Source organism: Psammomys obesus, unplaced genomic scaffold (genome assembly GCF_907164565.1).
Source record: "Psammomys obesus unplaced genomic scaffold, mPsaObe1.curated_primary_1811, whole genome shotgun sequence".
NCBI lineage: Eukaryota > Metazoa > Chordata > Mammalia > Rodentia > Muridae > Psammomys > Psammomys obesus.
Genome location: NW_026596095.1, coordinates 18,729,425 through 18,748,261, shown reverse-complemented (window position 1 = coordinate 18,748,261; position 18,837 = coordinate 18,729,425). Strand labels below are relative to the sequence as shown.

Here is an 18,837-nt window from a genome sequence, read left to right as displayed (position 1 = left end):
CTGATTTCAAAGGGGGAAAAAAGTATGTAATACCTAGCACATGTTCAAAGGAGCATATTCAAACTAAGCAGTAAGAACGTAAAGTGGAGAAGGGTTGAGGTCAAGCCCAGTGGCATTGTACAATTGACCAGTATTAACAGTGTTTCTGCTTCTCTTCTCATTGGTATTTTGCAAAACCTTTTTAATCCCCAAATCCTCTCTGTTCCTGCTCACTGAACCTGCAAGAGTATGATGTGTGGGGTGTACTTCTCCAGGGACTTACAAACCAGTTGCACAATTGTGGTTTTACAAATTGAGTGATTTAACACTGCTCTTGATAACAAGCTTGCTTTGATATTTTGCATATACAATTACCAACAGCTTCAGCCAAAACCCGTGTAAAAGCAGAAGGATTTCAGGAGGCAACTGATTGGTTTAAAACCATACTTGGAGCTTCAATTAAAAAGATCATTTTCCCGAATGCTGTCACCGTCTCTCTTGCTTCCCAACCCAGAAGACCCTTCTGTGTTCTCTTCCTGTACTATTCCTGGCTGTAACTTCATCAGCCTGTTTAAAGGGGAAGAGGTAGCACTTTTGTGTAACAGTTTCCTTGAGATTCAAACATTCTATCCTTCACAAAGCTCCTGAAGCAGGAAGGTAAACAACTCAAAGCAGCTTCAGGAAGTCCCTGAAGCTAATCAGATTCAGTAGGCCTCTCCCTGCCACGGTGAACAACAAAAGCTGAAAGTCTTCCTCAGATGCAAGAGTCAAGCTGCAAAGAAGATTTGCAGACCAGACAAGGTGCCTGGAAGAAGTAGAAACGAGCTAAGTTGCCTGGAAGAGGTTTAGACCAACTGAGGCACCTGCAAAGGACATTTTTCAATCTGTTGAGCTGCCTCCAATCTGTGACGTGTAGTCCAGGTTCCCAGCTTTTATGAGCAGTCACTCATGATGGGTGGCCTTTGGTGGTGCAGTAGCCTTTTAGACATTTCTGCTCCTGTAAGAATGTCCTGCATTTAACTGGGGTGAAAAAAAATCCATCCCTAAGAAGCTGGATGAGTTATATTTAAGGCTTTAAATGGTACCCAGTGTTAGGAAGAACACTTATGGCATTTTATATGAGTTTATAGGATTGCTACCAATGGCTATTGATAGACAGGGTGGCTCAATGGCAAGAGGGTCAGAGGCTGGAAATCAAGATCTGGCTTGTGAGGCTATTGCTATATTCTCGGCCCTCAGATAGCCCGTCTTCCGTGCCCTTGTCCCTTCATAGTCTCCAGTCATGCTGGATTAGGTCCCATCCAATTGATCTTAGGGGTCCACTCACATAACCTTATTTTAACTTAATTATACGTGATCCAATCCTTTCTAGAAATGTGGGTCTAAGGTATTGGGGGTTGGTTCTTTGATATATAAATTGGGGCATACAGAAATAAATCTGTATAACACTTCTATCTGCCATACAGAGCTATTAGTGAAAACAAGAGAACATTTAGAAAACATCAAGAATGTAGCCGTATCTTACACAAGAGGCAGACTGTCAGATGTTATAGTAGGCCTATCTTCAAACACCCTCCAGAATTAGTTGCATGTATGCACTGTGATGGTTCTAAGGGAGATGAAGAAAGAAACCCCCTTGAAAAACCCAAATCTCAGTGGAAGGCAGAATTTCAAAGGTAACAGAGTCCACTTTTATTTGGATAAAGTTGTGCAAGGATTGTAACTATCTTAATTCCAAAGTTGCAGCAGTCTGGGCAGTTGGCATCGAGGGCAAAAAATAAGGCAAACAAATGTGTCCAATAGGTTTCTATGGTGCCATTATAAAAAAAAAAAAAAAAGGACTAAACAGTTTAAAATAAGTTGTGAATTGAACTTGCCTGTAAAGAAAGATAGTAGTGGTGAGTGTTTTAGAGAGAAGGACATAAAGAGAAGGAAATGGCATAATAGAGACTATCTTCCAACAAGCAGTTGAAAAAAAATCACAGGATGCCTGGGTAGAGTGGGGCACTTCTATAATTCCAAAGGTTGGGATGCTGAAACAGGGTGACTGCCAAATTTAAGGTTGGATTGGTTATGAGTTACAGGGACACCCAATCGCAAGACAACAAAATAATAACTAAAATTTTAATGTCGTTAACTTAACTTAGAAATCTTTTTTAAAGACATACACACACGCACACACACGGAACCCGATAACAGTTAATTGCAGAAAAATGTAAAGTTGACTTTTTTAGTTTGCGGAGGGGAGAAGGGAAAATATATCTGCGTACTTTATAAATATGTCAAAAAATGGTATGAGAACGGTAAGCTTGAATTTAGCTTATCCCACTTGTTTGTAGGAAAAAAAATGTAACATGAAAAGAAATCACAACCATTCAAGCTTTGGTCACTTCTATAATACTCCACAGTGTTCCAAATGTGTGTGTATGGGGTGAGAAGATGTCTAACACAAGAACCGGAGATGTGAATCAGGGGTAGGGCACTTCCATAGCGACTTGATTCCCAGCATCAGAAAATAAAGAGCTATAAAAGTCGGTTCAACCTTGGGCGGGCACGGTACATATACCTTTAAGTACTCGAATTCTGGAGGCAGAGGCAGGTGGGTCTCTGAATGTGAGGCCAACCCGGTCTACATGGAAACTCAAAATAGAAATAAAAACGGGTTCAACCTTGACAATTCTAGGCCCCACCCAAGAGAAAGCACCAGCACCAGGCCTGTAAATGGCAGGAAGGAGCCATCGAAGAGCAGATTCAAGGACCGTGTTGTCGGAATATCCACGGATCATATTTTTTATTATGAGCTCCCCGTCTCGGGTCTGGTCTAACGCCTATAAATAAAGCTGTCAGCCACCCTACCCTGTGGGGATTTTGATATATTGTAAGCTATCACTTTCCGGAGGAGGCTGCTATGGTTAGTGCACAAAACTGGCAAAACAAACAAAGGTTCAGGACCGCCTTGCTCTGCCGCCCGGGGCCTCCGCCCTCCACCAGCTGTCCGGTAGGACGTCCCGCCCCCACCCTACACAGGAGCAGCTGACTGGAGGATGCGGAGAGGGGCACGCAGCGCAGCCAATCAGCGGGAAGCACCTTGCCCTCCCCCGCCTCTGACCTTCGAGCCACGCTACGGGCTAGTTGTCGGCCCAGCGCATCTGCCGCGAGGCTGGAAGCCGGCGGCACCTAGAGCATGTCCTCGCCGGGGGACCCGTGTCCCGCGGCTGGGGAGCAGCCAGGAGCTGGGCTGCCCGTGCAGGCGGCGGGAGGCGCGCTGCTGCTTTGCGGGCTGGCGGTCCTGCTGGGCTGGGTCTGGCTGCGCTGGCAGCGCGCATGCGGCATCCCCCCGGGGCCGGCGCCCCGGCCGCTCGTGGGTAACCTGGGGCACTTGCTGGTGCCGCGCTTCCTGCGGCTGCAGTTCTGGCTGGGCTCGGGCAGCCAGGCGGCCACGGTGGGCCGGCACGTGCACCTGGCCAGGCTGGCCGCTGTCTACGGCAACGTCTTCAGCTTCTTCATCGGCCACCGGCTGGTAGTGGTCCTCAGCGACTTCCACAGCGTCCGCGAGGCGCTGGTGCAGCAAGCCGAAGTGTTCAGTGACCGCCCAAGGATGCCGCTCATCTCTATCTTGACCAAGGAGAAGGGTGAGCGCGCCGCGAGCTCCGGACCTCCCCCGGGGCGGCTGGGGCGGAAGGTGACTACCTGCTCCTGCCCACCTGCTCCCTGCCCTGCACCTGGCACCGGGGACAGGGACCGGAGGCGCGGCTTCTAAGGCGAGGGACAGGGTAGCAAAGTGTGAAAACAGGGGCCACTCTTCTGGAAGCCTTACTTCCTCTGTCCCAGGCGCGGCTTCCTCACTCAGTCTGTGAGCTCAACGTTTCTAAACTTTGGCCGCATTGGAAAAGGGAAGAAAAGTCTTTTCACCCAGTGACTATCAGTTCCAAGAGTCTAAGATAGTTTTCCTTAAGAGAGTCCAGAAACCAAGCTAGGAGCCTGTTGAACTTAATATGTTGGCTTATAAGTCCCGCGAAAATTTTGGCAAGGAATGTGCTCTTCTTTCTGCTGGTGTCTAAAGAACTTGCCTGAGGTTAAATTTTTTTAAAGTTGACTTAATTTTTTTGGGGGGGAGTGGGCAATGGATATTTTAAGATAGCCTATTTCTTACGCGCCAGAGTTTCCGTTCTGTTTCCAAGCCCCATGAGTACCTCCCTGCCAATCCTGTGTTCTGCCTTTTAGACACTCAAGTACAAAACTGAAGCCATCACTTTATGTCATTGTGGATGGCACATGTGCCTCCATTTAGGAGGGTGGCCCCGGGCTTCACAATTTGATATCCCCTCCCTCACCCCATTCCTAACTTTCCTATGGGATCCTCCCCCCACTCCGCAGGGCCTCAGAAAGGCTCTGTAATCCAGGCAGGCAGGGGTAAGCACAGGGCTGATCGCTGGGAGAATTTGAATGCTATATAAAGTGTAGTTAGTTCTTGTTCCTCAGACCACTCCGGCCTCTGTGGAAAACAGAAGATGAATGCGCCACATTGCACTGCATCTTACTCGGCTAGAGGTGGGTTCAAGATGGACATTTGACAGCCACCCTGCAAGACACTTCTAGATTAAGACAGGATTCTTTAGAGTGAAATCTAAACCGAGAATACCCGGCTGATGTGGCCGCTAGTGAAGGAAGAGAAAGAGATGCATCTTTGGCTTGAGCTTGCAGTGTTCTTTCCGTCCTTTGTGCAATTAAAGTGGCAACTTGACCTTGGGGTTACAGAAAACAGACAGTGTTCTGGGTTGTTGTCTAGACCCTGAGACAGGAGAATGGCTTTGGCTTTCTGGCTCCCAGCCTAGCGATGAGCTCCTGATTCGGTAAAAGGAAGGCAATGGAATAATGCAGAGAGGGATTCATGGGGCGCACCGAGGCTCTCCTTTGGGCTCCTCATACCCCTAGTCACACGTTTTATTCACTCCTGTTATCTATACAGAAAAAGTACTTATATTCATACCTCACTTATAGGAATTAGTGGTAAAGCATAGAGAATGAAGCATGAAGAAAATCAAAATCTGGGGCCTGGAGAAAGGGCTCAGTGTCGAAGAGCACTTGCTGTTCTTCTAGAGGACTTGGCTCCAGTTCCCAGGACCCACATGGCAGCTCATAACCACCGTAACTCCAGTACCAGGGGACCCAACAATCTCTTCTGTTCTCCGTAGGCACCCCCCCACACATGGTACACATACATACGTTCAAATAAAACATGTGTAGCCAAAATGAAAATAAATCTTTAAAAAACAGAAATATGTTTTCAAAGTCAACACCTCTGACTTTCTGGTGGAAAGGGATTTCTAAACTAGGATGTCCAGCACAAATCATAATGAAAAAGACCTCGGGGCGGGTGAGGTGCCACACGCCTGTAGTCCCAGCACTTGGAGAGGCAGAGGCAGTTGGATCTCTGTGGGTTTGAAGCCAGCCAGGTCTACAAAGCAAGTCCAGAACAGCCAAGGCTACACAGAGAAACCTGCCTCAAAAAGCAATAAAAAAATAAAATAAAATAAATTTTATTTTTTAAAGGTAGAAAGAAAGAGAAAGAAGCTAGACAGGCACCGTGGCACATACCTATAGTCTTAGCAGTTGGGAGGCTGAGTCAGGAGGATTGTCACAACTTCAAGGCCAGCATAGGCTTCAGAGTAACTCCTTATCTTAAAAAATAAATAAATAAATAAAAGTGTACATGTGGACTGGAGAGATGGCTCAGTGGTTAGGAGCACGCACTGCTCTTTTCGAAGACCTGAGTTCAGATTTCAGCATCCATGTTAGGTGGCTCACCTCTAACTCCAGCTGCAGGGAATACATGATGCCCTCTTCTGGCTCCCACAGGTATCTGCATGAACACGTGGTATCTTTAAATGGTATTATGCTTATCAAATAATACCATTAAAAACTAAAAAAAAAAAAAAATTCACATGAGAGAGGCAGTTAGCTATGCATTTAAAATATATAGGAAGGAAATCTCCACACAGTGAATCTTGGAATAAGAAACCTATCAATGACCTATGTAAAGCTGCTCTGCCCCATGCTGACAATCAGAACCGCTAATGGAAATCACATGAGATACATTTCCGCCCTCTGGTGGCAAAAAATAAAAATCACAAGTATCAAGTGGTGACAACTGTTCATATCCTTGTGGATATACTTTTGCTCCACCCTTCATCTACTTAGGACAGTAATTTGACAGTGCCTATTCATGTGAAGATATCCGTAGTTTATGGCTCATCACTGCTCCCTTACTGATGTCTGTAAAATTTGGGGGAAGTCCATATTCAAGCATGCAAAAGCTTCTCTTTTCCCCTGTTCTGGGGGTTGAGCCCAGGGCTTTTAGCATGCTGGTTATGCACTGTACTACTGAGCTGAACCTCCTCCCTTGAAAGACACCTTATAGAGGGATTTGGAGTATAAAATAACTCGACAACAGAACCCAGTCTTTCTTTAATTTGCAGTTGTATAGTGCACACCAGAAGCTAAGGATTCGGAACATGGCGCTGGTGGTATGAATGTGGCCCATCCCTCACGGGCTCATGCGTTTAAACATTTGGCCCTAGCTTGTGGAGTGTTTTAGGAAGCTGTAGAACCTTTAGGAGGTGAGCCCAGCTGGAGGAAGCTGGTCCCTCGGCCTTAAGTGTGGCTTGGCCAGGATCGAAACTTTCTCTTCCCTGACGAGGGTGTAAGCAAGCAAGCTATTGCTTCTGCTGGCTGCTCACACAGCCGTGTGTGTCCAGCCACCGTGGGCCGTTCGCCCGCAAACCAGAAGCAAAGTGAATCCTTTCTCCCTCATATATAACATCCCATAAAGTATTTGCTCACAATAACTAGAAAAATAATCAGTGCGGTGGGGTGGGGGGGAAGGGAGGTGCTGTGACCTGCACTGCTTTGGAGTTGACCTGACTGGGGCCCCGGGGGAATGAAGAAAGAACAGACACACCTACAGAGAAGCTAGGATCTGGTGGACAGCGCAGACTGATGGGGAGCCACAACCAGCATCCGGAAAACTCACTGCATTTATTTTATGCATCTGAACTGAGGAGGCGGGGTTACTGTTCACGGCTGAGCAAAGGAGGTGCAATCAGCTCATCTTGGTAGGAGGTCTCTGTGGAAGAGCAGTTCCAGGCTATCACATCAGGAAGGGGAATGCTGCCCTGGGTACTGTCGCACACACTGTCAGCATCCACGCGTGGACCAGTGGACGGCTCTGCAGGCTGAGGTGTGGGGCTCCTTAACATGGCAGTGCTCATGTCAGTAACACACGTTTTGCTCAGGACTTCATCTGCTCCCCACGGGAAGGAGAGCTGGCTGAGACGAGAAAAGACATCATGAAAACGAGGAGGATGAAGTGGGTGACAGGATAGAAGAAACATTTGATAACGGTTGGAACATCTAGGTGCGGTTCTGTTGGGGTCAGCGTTGGGAGATGTATGCGTTAGGATGAGATAGGATGCAGCTATTGATGGTCTTTGTACACGGCTCTATCCCAGAGGCTGGAGTTTGAATGGGAAGAATGGTGTGGTCTCTGCTCTTGTGTCAGGCTGCTACTCTGATTATGCTTCTGTTCACGGTGTTTAGAATATGGGTGTTTGGAGGATGGGTGCTTTTTGTTTGAAAGGTTTCCTAAGCCTGAATCTACTGTTTTGAAATATAAGGCCATTTAAGTGAACAGTACTTTGAAGCATCAAAACTCACTGCTTTTCATTTTACCAGAAGTTACCATAAATAACAACTTGAGAGCAAGTTATCCTAATTTAGTCTCAGCTTTTATTGGAAACAAATGTCTCTATAATGAAACTTGACTAGTTTTCTTTATCCGTGTTTAAACTTTGGCCATGAGTCTTGAAAATTCAGAATATACCTCATTGTAGATCCCATTTGCTATTTCCAGGCCTTGCTTTCACCTTCCTGTCTCTATCCTTTGCAGGAATTGTGTTTGCACACTATGGCCCAATATGGAAACAGCAGAGGAAGTTCTCCCATTCGACACTTCGTCATTTCGGTTTGGGAAAGCTCAGCCTGGAGCCCAAAATTATTGAGGAGTTCAAGTATGTGAAAGAGGAAATGCAGAAGCATGGGGACGCCCCCTTCAGCCCCTTCCCGGTCATCAGCAATGCTGTCTCCAACATCATCTGCTCCCTGTGCTTCGGCCAACGCTTCGATTACACCAACAGGGAATTTAAGAAGGTGCTGGATTTCATGGCTCGGGGCTTAGAAATCTGCCTACACGGCCATCTCTTCCTGATCAACGTATGCCCCTGGTTTTACTACCTTCCCTTTGGGCCATTTAAGGAACTACGGCAGATTGAAAGGGACATAACCCGCTTCCTTAAAAACATCGTTAAAGAGCATCAGGAGTCTCTGGATGCCAGCAACCCCCAGGACTTCATCGACATGTACCTTCTGCACGCGGAGGAAGAGAGGAAAGCCAGCAACAGCAGCACCAGCTTCGATGAGGATTACCTCTTCTACATCATTGGGGACCTCTTCGTCGCTGGCACTGACACCACAACCAACTCCTTGCTTTGGTGCCTGCTGTACATGTCCGTGAACCCCGATGTGCAAAGTAATTGATAGATTTGTTCTTTCCTCGGGTAGAGGCGGGTGGCAGCCTCTGGGATCTGCTGGCTCCAGGCCCTCAAGTCTCCAGGTTGGAAAACAAAACCAACACCTGCATTTTATAGGGAGCTTAAGACGTGAACAGTGAAGCCTCAGGTTTCTAGATGGTCTAGTGCCGTAGCTTGCCCACCCCTGCTTTAGTCTCTGTCTTCCGGTTCCCTGTGAAACCTGTGAAAGTGAAGGAGCGTTAGAGAAGTAGGGTGTTTTATAGCTCAGGGAGTCATCACGTTCATCTAGACTTACTCATCTTGTTTTGGAAATGGAGAACCCAACCCCGAAAGAGTCAGTGAAGGTCACAGCCAGCCGGTAGTGCCACACTAGCCCAGTGGACAGCGGGTGGCGGGCGGTGGCAGTAAATATTGGTTGCATGGGGAGTGTGGTGTATTGGTTTCCACGTCAGTTCTAAGCGCTCACTACTAAATCAGTCACTTAAACGAACCTGAATTTGCTCTTAAGTCAGGAGCATGGCCTGTGCTTCCCTGGGCTAAAGGTGGGGTGCTGGCCGGGCTGTGTTGCTCTCTGGAGGCCCCAGAGGAAAATTCCTTTCCTTGCCATCTCCAGCTTCTTCAGCTTGTGGTCCTCTCCCCTATCTTCAGAGCCAGAGAAGCCACAGCACTCTGACATGCTTCCTCAGTCACATCCCCCCTGCCTAAAGTCAGCTGGTCTGATTTTAACACCCATATTACCTAGTAATGGGTCCGTGTCCTGAGAATACGTCACTCGATGATGCCATCATTATGCAAGCATCACAGAGTACATGTTAACTACCCACGCTGGCTTGTGTGTCCTGTGATTGACTAAAGTGTTATCCTGCAACATCAAACCGTACTTAGATAGATGGGACTGCACCTCAGGATGTATTTCCCCATATTTAGTAGAGTCCCTGCTGCCAAGTGCTTGTCAGTTGGATGTGATTTGACAGTATCCCCCAAAGGTTTGGTCCTTGGTGGTGTCATATTGAGGCCACGGAACCGTTGAGATATCTATAGCAAGGTAATTAGTCATAGGCGTTTGAGAAAGCTTAGTCTGGAGACCAGCCTTTTTGAGGAGTTCGAGTGTGTGATGGGAGAAGTATAAAGGCATGACTTTTTCACACCATTTTTACATCCTCAGACACGTTAATGTAGCCCTTACGGGACCCTTGTTAGTTCCCTAAGAATGAGTTAGTATGAAAGGGGGAGACTTGGCCCCTGGTTCCCTCTGGATTCCTATTTGCCATATGACCTCTCCCTCTCACTTGCTCTCATCATGTTATCCTCCAAGGTATGGTGTAATCGAAGAGGGGCTTTCGAAAATGTGAGTTAAGCTTTTCTTTATAAAGCACACAGCTTCAAGTGTTCTGTTACAGCGACTGAAAGCAGACGAAGACACTGTAAGGAGTCACGTTTACAAAGCACCAGAGCGTGGAGTCGTGAACTGCTTGAAGGGTCTATTTTCTTTTTCTCACCACAGATGTCACTGTGGCTATTTTAACTAGCTAGTTCTAAGCAACAGATTAACCCCAAAAATTAGTTGCTTAAAATAACAGCTTTATAAAGTTTTATAAAGTTTTTATAAAGTTTCTGAGTATCAAGAATCCAGGTTGGTGAGAGGTACATGTATATAAACTCAGTGTTAACCAGCTTCTCAATGCTGTAACAAAGTGTGACTGATAACTGACAAGAGAGAAGCATTTTGGCTCATGGCTTCAATCCATGGCCAGTTGGCACTCTTGCAGTGGGGCCTATGGTAAGGCAAGGCGTTGCAGTGGTGAGTTTCCTCAGGGCAGAAAAAAAGAGAAGGAAGGAGGAGGTGCCAGGGCAGAGCCATTCTCTCCATGGGCATACCCACTGACCTCAATCCTTTTGCAAGGAACTGCCTCATAATGACACTCTGTAGGGAACAAACCTGCAGCCACAGGCTTTTGAGGGATGTTCTCAACTAGCAGGTGCAAAGGCAGTGTCCGTTGGGTTTTATTTGGACTTCCCCATGGTGTCACAGCTTAGAGAGTCACATGAGGGTTAGTGTTGGTGCCCTAGGCCCACAGTGCTATTTCTTTTGCCCAGTCTATTCTGTCATCCTCCAAAGCCCGGGTGTGGCAGAGCCTCACCCCCAGTGACTCGTTGTCTCGACCTGAATCAGGCTACCATGCCAACTGATTCCTTGGTAGGTACAGTTTGCGTAACATTGCTGACTTAACTCTCCCAGGCTTATCTGTGGTTTATTCTTTCCTTTTTGCATAGAGAAGGTTCATGAAGAAATTGAAAGGGTCATTGGTCGTGACCGAGTACCTTCCCTCACAGACAAGGCCCACATGCCATACACAGAAGCCACCATCATGGAGGTGCAGAGGCTATCCATGGTGGTACCACTCGCCATTCCTCATATGACCTCGGAGAAAACAGGCAAGTCTGGAGCCTGCATGCCCCTGAGGGAGTCTCCTGAGTGTGGAGAGGGGGTCTGGGGATTGTTTCCACCTTAACTGACATCATTTGTTCAGGCACTGTAGTCACTGCCGGTAGCCCCTGGCCTCCAGTGCATGCACACTTAACTAGCAACACAGATGATGAAGAAACTCTGGAGTTGACAGTGACCCGTCTAGTCTTCCCGTGGCTGTCAGAAACGCCCTCTACATGTGGAATTACGCATTTTAGCCAAAAATTAGCCCCCTTGGGTTTTTAAAATTCTGCAACCCAAGTGTAATTATTTCAAAGTTGAATAATTAATAATGGTCCAGCCTGATTCTAGGGTCACCAACTTTAACCTACACCGGCAGAGAAATACGTCCACGTGGTGGGGTTCAGAATGTCTTTACCACTCCCTTTATAGGGCAAGGTGCCACACACCTGTAATCCCAGCACTCAGGAGACTGAAGCAGGAGAATCGTGGCTTCAGGGACAACTCTGAGAGAAACAAAGAAAGAGAATGAGAGGCTGATGGAGAGGGCAAGGTTAAGGCTTCTAGAGACAGCCCAGACTGCAAATTAGATCCTCCAGGGAAGAGCCAAGCACCTGTGAGATACTGGCTAGCCTGTCAGCTGGTAGTAGTGGGAGTTGAGTTCCCTGAAGCTCTCTTACCTTTGTCCTCCCCATCATACTATTGTGTAGGCAGAAAAGCCTGTAATCTCCTCCATTCTGTGCGGAAATAGTTTTATGTCAACTTGACATAGAACTAAAAGCTGAAGTCATCTGAGGGGAGGGAACTTGAATTAAGAAAATGCCTCCATAAGATTGGGCGTAGGCAAGCCTGTAGGACTGGTTCTCAACCTTTCCTAATGCTGTGACCCTTAAATATAGTTCCTCATGTTTTGGTGACCCCTAACCATAATGTATATATTGCTACTTTGTAACTAATTTTTCTACTACTAGGAATCATAATGTAAATGTCTGATATTTTTGATGGTCTTGGGCGACCCCCATGGAAGGGGCACCTGACTCCCAAAGGGGTCTCAACCCACAGGTTGAGAAAGATTGCTACAAGGCATTTTTCTTAATTAGTTTCTGATGGGGGAGGGCCTAGCCGTTGTGGGTGGTTCCATCCTTGGGCTGATGGTCCTGGGTTCTATTAGAAAGCAGGCTCACCAAACCATGTTGAGCAAGCCAGTAAGCAGCACCCCTCCATGGCTCTGCGTGAGCTCCTGCCTCCAGGTTCCTGCTCTGTTTGAGTTCAGGTCCTGACTTCCCTCAGTGATGAACATGGAAGTGTAAGCCAAATATACCCTTCCCTCCCAACTTGCTTAAGTCATGCTGTTTGAGCACAGCAATAGTAACCCTATCCAAGACACATTCTGTGTAAATTTTAAGGTATACATTTTGGGGAAAGTTTACCTGGAATGTCCTGTTTCTGTTTGAGTGTTTTCTTGATTGTAAGTCTTAATGGCCTAACTTTTAGCTCATTGTTTTAACACCTAGCCCAGTTCCTCCTGTCTCAGACTGGGTCTGGGGTGGAGCAGCGGAAAACTGCTGGTTGATACAATCTTATCCTTCTCCTCAGGAACCTCAGAGTTTGGCCTCAGCCAACTACAGTGGGTAAATATTTTAAAACAGTAAAGAGAACTATTAGTGAAAGCGTGGCACTGACTTTATTCTTGCTTGTTGTCTGCAGTCCTCCAAGGATACACTATTCCTAAAGGCACGATTGTTCTACCCAACCTGTGGGCAATACACAGAGACCCAGCCATCTGGGAGAAGCCAGATGACTTCTGTCCTAACCGATTCCTGGATGAGCAGGGGCGGCTTTTGAAAAGAGAAACATTTATTCCTTTCGGGATCGGTCAGTTAAACCTTGGTTTATAATTTTTTTTTAACTTCATCATTATTTTGTGTGTGTGTCTGTGTACACACACGCATATTTGAGATGTGGTTGTGGGAGTGTAGGTATAGAGATCAGAAGGCAACTTGGGGGAGTCAGTTCTTAGCTACTGAGTTGCCTTCCTGACCCAGCCTTTTTTCTTTTTCTTCAAAAAATAAAAACAGGTGGAGCTGTGGACAGAGGTTACTCAGTAGTGCTGTGTTCTGTTTCTGTGCACGTTCGAGAAAGAAGAAAGAAGCAGGGAGGGAGCTGGGCCTAATCTTTATAACTAGGAATCTTCCCTTCCTGGTTGCTTAGGCTCTTTGGGGTCCGAAAAGCGGGGAGGTTAGGAACTATTAGAGTTACAAACAACTTTTTTTTTTAAATTACAGTTTATATACTTATTTATTTTATGTGTGCATTTGTGGTGGGGAGGGAGACAGTTGCCTCAGCATGTGTGTGTAGCTCAGGAACAACTCACAGGAAGCAGTCAGCTCTCCACCATGTGGGACCCAGGGATTGAACTCAGGTTGTCAGGTCTAAGCAAGAGTCTCTACCATGTTGGAGGTCTGAGAACAGCACCCCTGATCTGCTAGGCAGGGGGTGAGGGCTTTTCTCTCCTCAGGTCTTTCTTTAGGTTCCTAGATTAAGGCTCTCAAGGCTCTTTCTGTGGGAACAGAAAGTTCCAGAAACTTTGATCTCACTTTCTTCCAGGTCACAGGGAGGGTGAGGTAAGGAGAAAGGCAAGAGGCAGGGTGGCTGCCCTTCCAGATCCATCCCTAGTTCCTGTCCCTGTGACTAGGAGGTCAAAGGGTGAACCAGCTGTGTGGACAGATAAACTGAAGGAGACTGTGTTATCCACAGACTCCAGTTAGACACTTGCTACAAAACAATTGTATCATAACTGTTCCTCCTTCTCTGGTCTCACTTTTAGGGAAGCGGGTGTGTATGGGAGAGCAGCTGGCAAAGATGGAGCTATTCCTGATGTTCGTGAGCTTGATGCAGAGCTTCACCTTTGCTCTACCTGAGGGATCCGAGAAGCCCATCATGACTGGAAGATTTGGTCTAACATTAGCCCCACACCCATTTAATGTAACCGTCTCAAAGAGATGAAGACACCACTGAGAAGAGAGGAGGGGACAGCGGCCAAATCCGTGTCCTACCTAGACAGTCTTCCTGCTGCTCTGGAGCATGGTCCCAGCAACTCAACACAGGAGAGGCTCCAGAGGAGAGACCAAGAGGGAGAGGGTGTCACACCACCGAGGCCTCTTCAGCAGGACTCTGCAGAGCTGGGGATGCCCACAGGAAAGTATGGATGCTAGATTTAGTTGTGTAGATTCCATCGGGAGGCAGACCTTCTCATCTGTCAGCCTCTGTCATCACATCCTAAAGTGAGGGTAGCGAGATTTCTCTCTCCTCACTTCTGAGGAGGACTGAACGTTTCCTGGCATCTCTGCTGTTAGCAAATGCTGGGCAATTCAGGAGTAGGTCTGCCTTGAGATCTTTCAAGGTCCTAGACAACAAGGAAGTGTGTTCAACATGGACACTTCGTTAGAAAGGGATGCAGACCTGAGTTATACTGAGGCAGAGGTTTTTTCATTTTATTTTATTTTTTAGTATAGATTCAGTGTCAGTTTCTTTGGGCATGTCTTGTAAGTATCTTTTTTTTTTTTTGTTTAGGGCTGTCTTCTTTACTTTTTATAGAGCTAAGATGAATTGTCCCCTTGCCCAGTGTGTTGAGGAAAAGAAAAACAGCCTCTTGAGGTTATTGTCCACATGAGCACTGAGCCTGGCGCACAGCCCAGCTCCGCCCCGCTTAACCGAGTCCAGAGGCCCCGCTCTGCCTGGAATTGGCCCTGGATCCCGGGCTGGGGAATTTGATAATGGAATCGTAGAGCTGGTCAAGAAGAGATTTCTCATTCAGATGACTCTGGGCCCTCCTCTCGTGTTGCATCACCAGCCACAGTTTGACTGACTTGAACACTCTCCAAAACAAGAAGCCATTTCTTGACAGGAGGACCCTCTAATGGCTCCTTCAGGGGCCTCGTGGCAGTCTGGGAATGTACTTGCCGTAATGGTTGACTACTGTTGGCCTTCTGCTGCCAGGGCTGAGGATGATGGGTAGCAAAGCCATCTCTCATAGTCAACAGTGTACATCTCAGTGTGCTTGTGTCTGGCTCCTTGCTCCCATCCCCCATGGTACTGGGAAGGGACCATGGTGACGCTGAGCCTTTCTTAGGGAGGCTCTGTACTGAATGCTTTGCTTGACTGTATACGGCATCCTCACACTAAGGGAGCTGAGGCTTTGCAATGCCAAGGCCCATAATTAAAAAGTGCCATCACGGGGTCTCCAAGCTACTCTACTTTGTGACTGGAAAGCACTTTCTGAGCCTCTCTAAGTATTGCGCCCACATGGTCCTGAAGCCTCGGTTGCCTGTGTTCCTCTTCATCCCAGTTGACTCCTCGGGTCAGGCTTCACACCGCTGCCTCCTCACCATGCCTTATTCTTGGTAGATGCCCAGGCAACTTGGGAGTGAGTTAGGGAAGGTGATTAAGGGGAAAAGCCTACATGTTTATTACCGTCAGTTCAGGATAGTTTTAAAATACAGTATGATTTTCCCTACCTGTTTAAGCCAGTGTTTAAAAATGTGCTAGACTATTGTTTGTCATGTGAAGTAACCATGTTAGGGAAATTTAGAGTGGTGCCTTAACTGCCAAAAACATAGCACACAAAGACCTAATATGAGAAAAATAAAGATCTAATATGAGGAAAAAGGAAAATGCGAACTATTGTATAACCAAGTATTGATGAATTTTTTGATCCTACATTCTTCATATTTATCCACCATGCTGCTTTCCTTTTCATAAATTATAAGCACTTTCAAAGCAGACGAGTGAAATACAGGCTAATCTTTAGGTATCCTGAAGATTGTTTCTGAGGCCTGCATACTGAATGTGTGGAGACTGAGGCAGTACTCCTTGTTCAGGTGGTGCCTGAATGCATCATCCTGCTCCGTAAGCAGCATAGTTTAACTGGACCTGAAGTTCCCGGGATTTTTTTAAGCCTCGGCATTTGCAAGCTCCTTACTCCTTGACTCCCACCTCGGTTTCTGGAACCCCTAACCAAAGACTTCACATCGTACTTGAAAAGGACTTCTGCCGGACATGAGATGACGTCAGAATCCCAAGTTTATCCAACAGTATAATACCGTGCCTCAAGCTACTGCACTTTGAAGACCCTTTAACATGCCCCGATACAAAGGGCCTGTGCTTTTCCTGAACCTCCTGCTATTTTACCATGTTGCACTTCATCTGAAACGTGAACAATTTTCTAAGTCTAACGAGGTCTAGACCTCAACTTTGATGGAGCTTTTGGTACTCTTATTAAACCTTTTATTTAAAGAAGATGGTGTTAAATCCGTTTGTGTTTGTTTTTAGTTGCTTAGAAGTTTGCTGTTTTTACCAAATTTTAGTCAAAATGAAAGAGGAGACAGGAGAGAGGGTTCCACTATATAGTTAGTCCAGGCATGACTTTCAGACAGGGTAACTTTTTAAAATATGCCCTCGGAGTAGATTCACACTCAGAGGACCTGGTACAGAGAGATGCCCAAGCAAGCCAGATTTTCTTATAATTTATTTTGTGTGTGTGAATGTTTTGCCTGAATATACATTTGTGTACTGTATGCATGCATAGTGTCACAGAGGCCAGAAGAGGGTCTACCCCTAGGACTGGAGTTACAGGTGGTTGTGAGCTGGTCACGTGGGTGCTGGGAATTGAACCCGAGTCTCTTATAAGAACAAGGGGCCTCTTAACTGGTTTTCTTCTATCTCGCCACAAACCCCTGCACAGATAAGGATGCCTCTTGTGTAAATCTCTTGTGGCAAGTCATTAAGTGCCTGCCCCTAGAGGTTAGCTGGGGACATCACCTCAAGATTATTGATTATTGTTGATTATTTGAGACAGTGTGTTTGGGCGTCTGCAGTGCTGCCCGGTGCATTCTCTGAAGCTCCCTTATCTGTTTGAAGACTAGAGCTAGAAAAAAAAAAAAAAAAGAAGAGCATTTGCCTTCAGTTCTATTGCTGAAATGCTGTTAACCAAGGAAGATGGAGCTCATGTGTGAGGGCTGACGCGAAAGAAACGAAACACTTCTGTGGAGCCTGGAGACAGTGTTCCAGCACACTGTCTGTCTCTCTCCTTGAAGTCATGTGCTGCTCAAGATGCTTCCAGCCCCATCTCCCTCTCTTTGGCAAATATATGTACCCCTCTGTTGGTTTTTTGTTGTTGTTTTGTGTGTTTTTTGTACCAGTCTTCCTATGATGCCCCTTTCTGGTCCTTCCTCCCTCAGCAAATGGAGCTTTAAATACTGGAAGCATCGTTTTTTGACAATGGATGAGCTAGTTCCCCCCCCCCCCCGCCCCAGCTTTTCTAGAGCCACTCTTCCTCCTGTGGGTAACGCTTGAGGACCAATTCCAGCTCCTGTTAAAACTGAATTTCCAAGAACTCCCAAACCTCATTTGCAGCTTATTTCCTCCAGAGCCTTTCCAGTGTCTTTATGTTGTTGAACTTCGTGTCTCTCAGCTCCCCTCCTGCCTCCCCACCTCCCACCTCTCTTGTCTCTCCCCCTCCCTTCTCCCTCATCTTTTTCCCCACCTCCCACTTCCCATCTCCCCCTCCTCCCATCTTCCCCCATCTCTCTCCCCTTCTCCTACTCTCCCTCTCATCTCCCCCACCTCCGTTCTCTTTTATCTCTCATTTCTATGTCCCAGCTTCCCCCTTCCACTTCCTGTCGCCCCCACCTGCCACATCCCACTTTCCATCTCCCTTCCCCTTTCCATCTCTCCCACCTCTGACCCACCGAATACAAAGGGCAGGCTATGCCTTGTGGTGGAGCAGGTGCCTCATTCTATGCAAGTGCTGGGTGAACCAGCTGAGCAAATGGAGAGTGAAGTGAGTCTGTGGCAAGGCAATGGTGTGACCCTCTAGGCAATCAAGTGGGCGAACCTTACACTGAGGGATGTCTCCCACTGACTGGGGCTGCAACCCCTGGGTAGACATCTCAGCCGCAGAAATTCAATTGTTTGGCCCCCTCAGGTCTGCTTTAGCTTTGTTATGTTGTTAAGACGGGTATTTGTTCAGTAAATGATTCATTAGCTGCCTTAGTCACTGTAGTATTGCTGTGAAGAGATACCATGACCAAGTCAACTCTTGTAAAAGAAAGCATTTATTGGGGCTTGCTTACAGTTTCAGAGGTTTAGTCCATTTTCATCATGGAGAAGTTAGCGGAGAGCTACATTTTGATCCACAGGCCAAAAGACACTGGGCCTGGCATGGACTTTTGAAACCTCAAAGCCCATCCCCAATAACACACTTCCTCCAACAAGCCCACAGCCCCTAATCTTCCCAGTCCTTTCAAACAGTGCCTCTTCCATTCAAATACATGAGTCTATGGAGACTGTTCTTACTCAAACCACCACATTACCTAAGTGGTTATTTTGTGGTTTTTGTTTTTTGAGACAATCTCACGGTATAGCCAAGGCTGGGTTGGAATTCACTGTGTAGTTCAGGCTAGCCTTGAACTCACGGCAGTCCCCCTGCCTCAGCCTCCTGAGTGTTTCACGACATGCCTGCTAAAATGGTAAATCCCACTGAGGACTTACTCAGTGTTCACTAAGGCTCATGCAGCAAGGCAGGATGATCCCCAAGCTTCCGCTCATGCAGTCCGGGGTGTCACGCCCAGATTCCTCTGCAGATGGCACTGTTTTGGGGACTGCCCAGGTGTTTTATACCAGTCACGTCAACGCCAGCATTGAACTTATAGGTGCTCATCGTAATTCTCACACTCATTTTCCAGTGTTTTGAAATCTCTGAGGCGTGGTTTGCCCCCTTCCCAGGAGCAGAGTCCAGGGAAACAGAACTTCGGATTTTCAAGGAGCCAGGCATGTCTCTTG

At 46.9% G+C, this 18,837-nt stretch overlaps 1 protein-coding gene across 1 annotated transcript; it reads left to right on the top strand.

Moving 5' to 3' along the window:
- Window positions 1–3,149: 3,149 nt before the first annotated feature.
- Window positions 3,150–16,293, top strand: LOC129691938 (cytochrome P450 2U1). The gene is made up of 5 exons (XM_055628132.1): window positions 3,150–3,611; window positions 7,928–8,566; window positions 10,842–11,003; window positions 12,703–12,870; window positions 13,823–16,293. Exons 1-5 carry the CDS (start codon window positions 3,164–3,166, stop codon window positions 13,999–14,001), a joined length of 1,596 nt encoding a protein of 531 aa, XP_055484107.1. The 5' UTR covers window positions 3,150–3,163; the 3' UTR covers window positions 14,002–16,293.
- The last annotated feature ends 2,544 nt before the right edge of the window (window positions 16,294–18,837 follow it).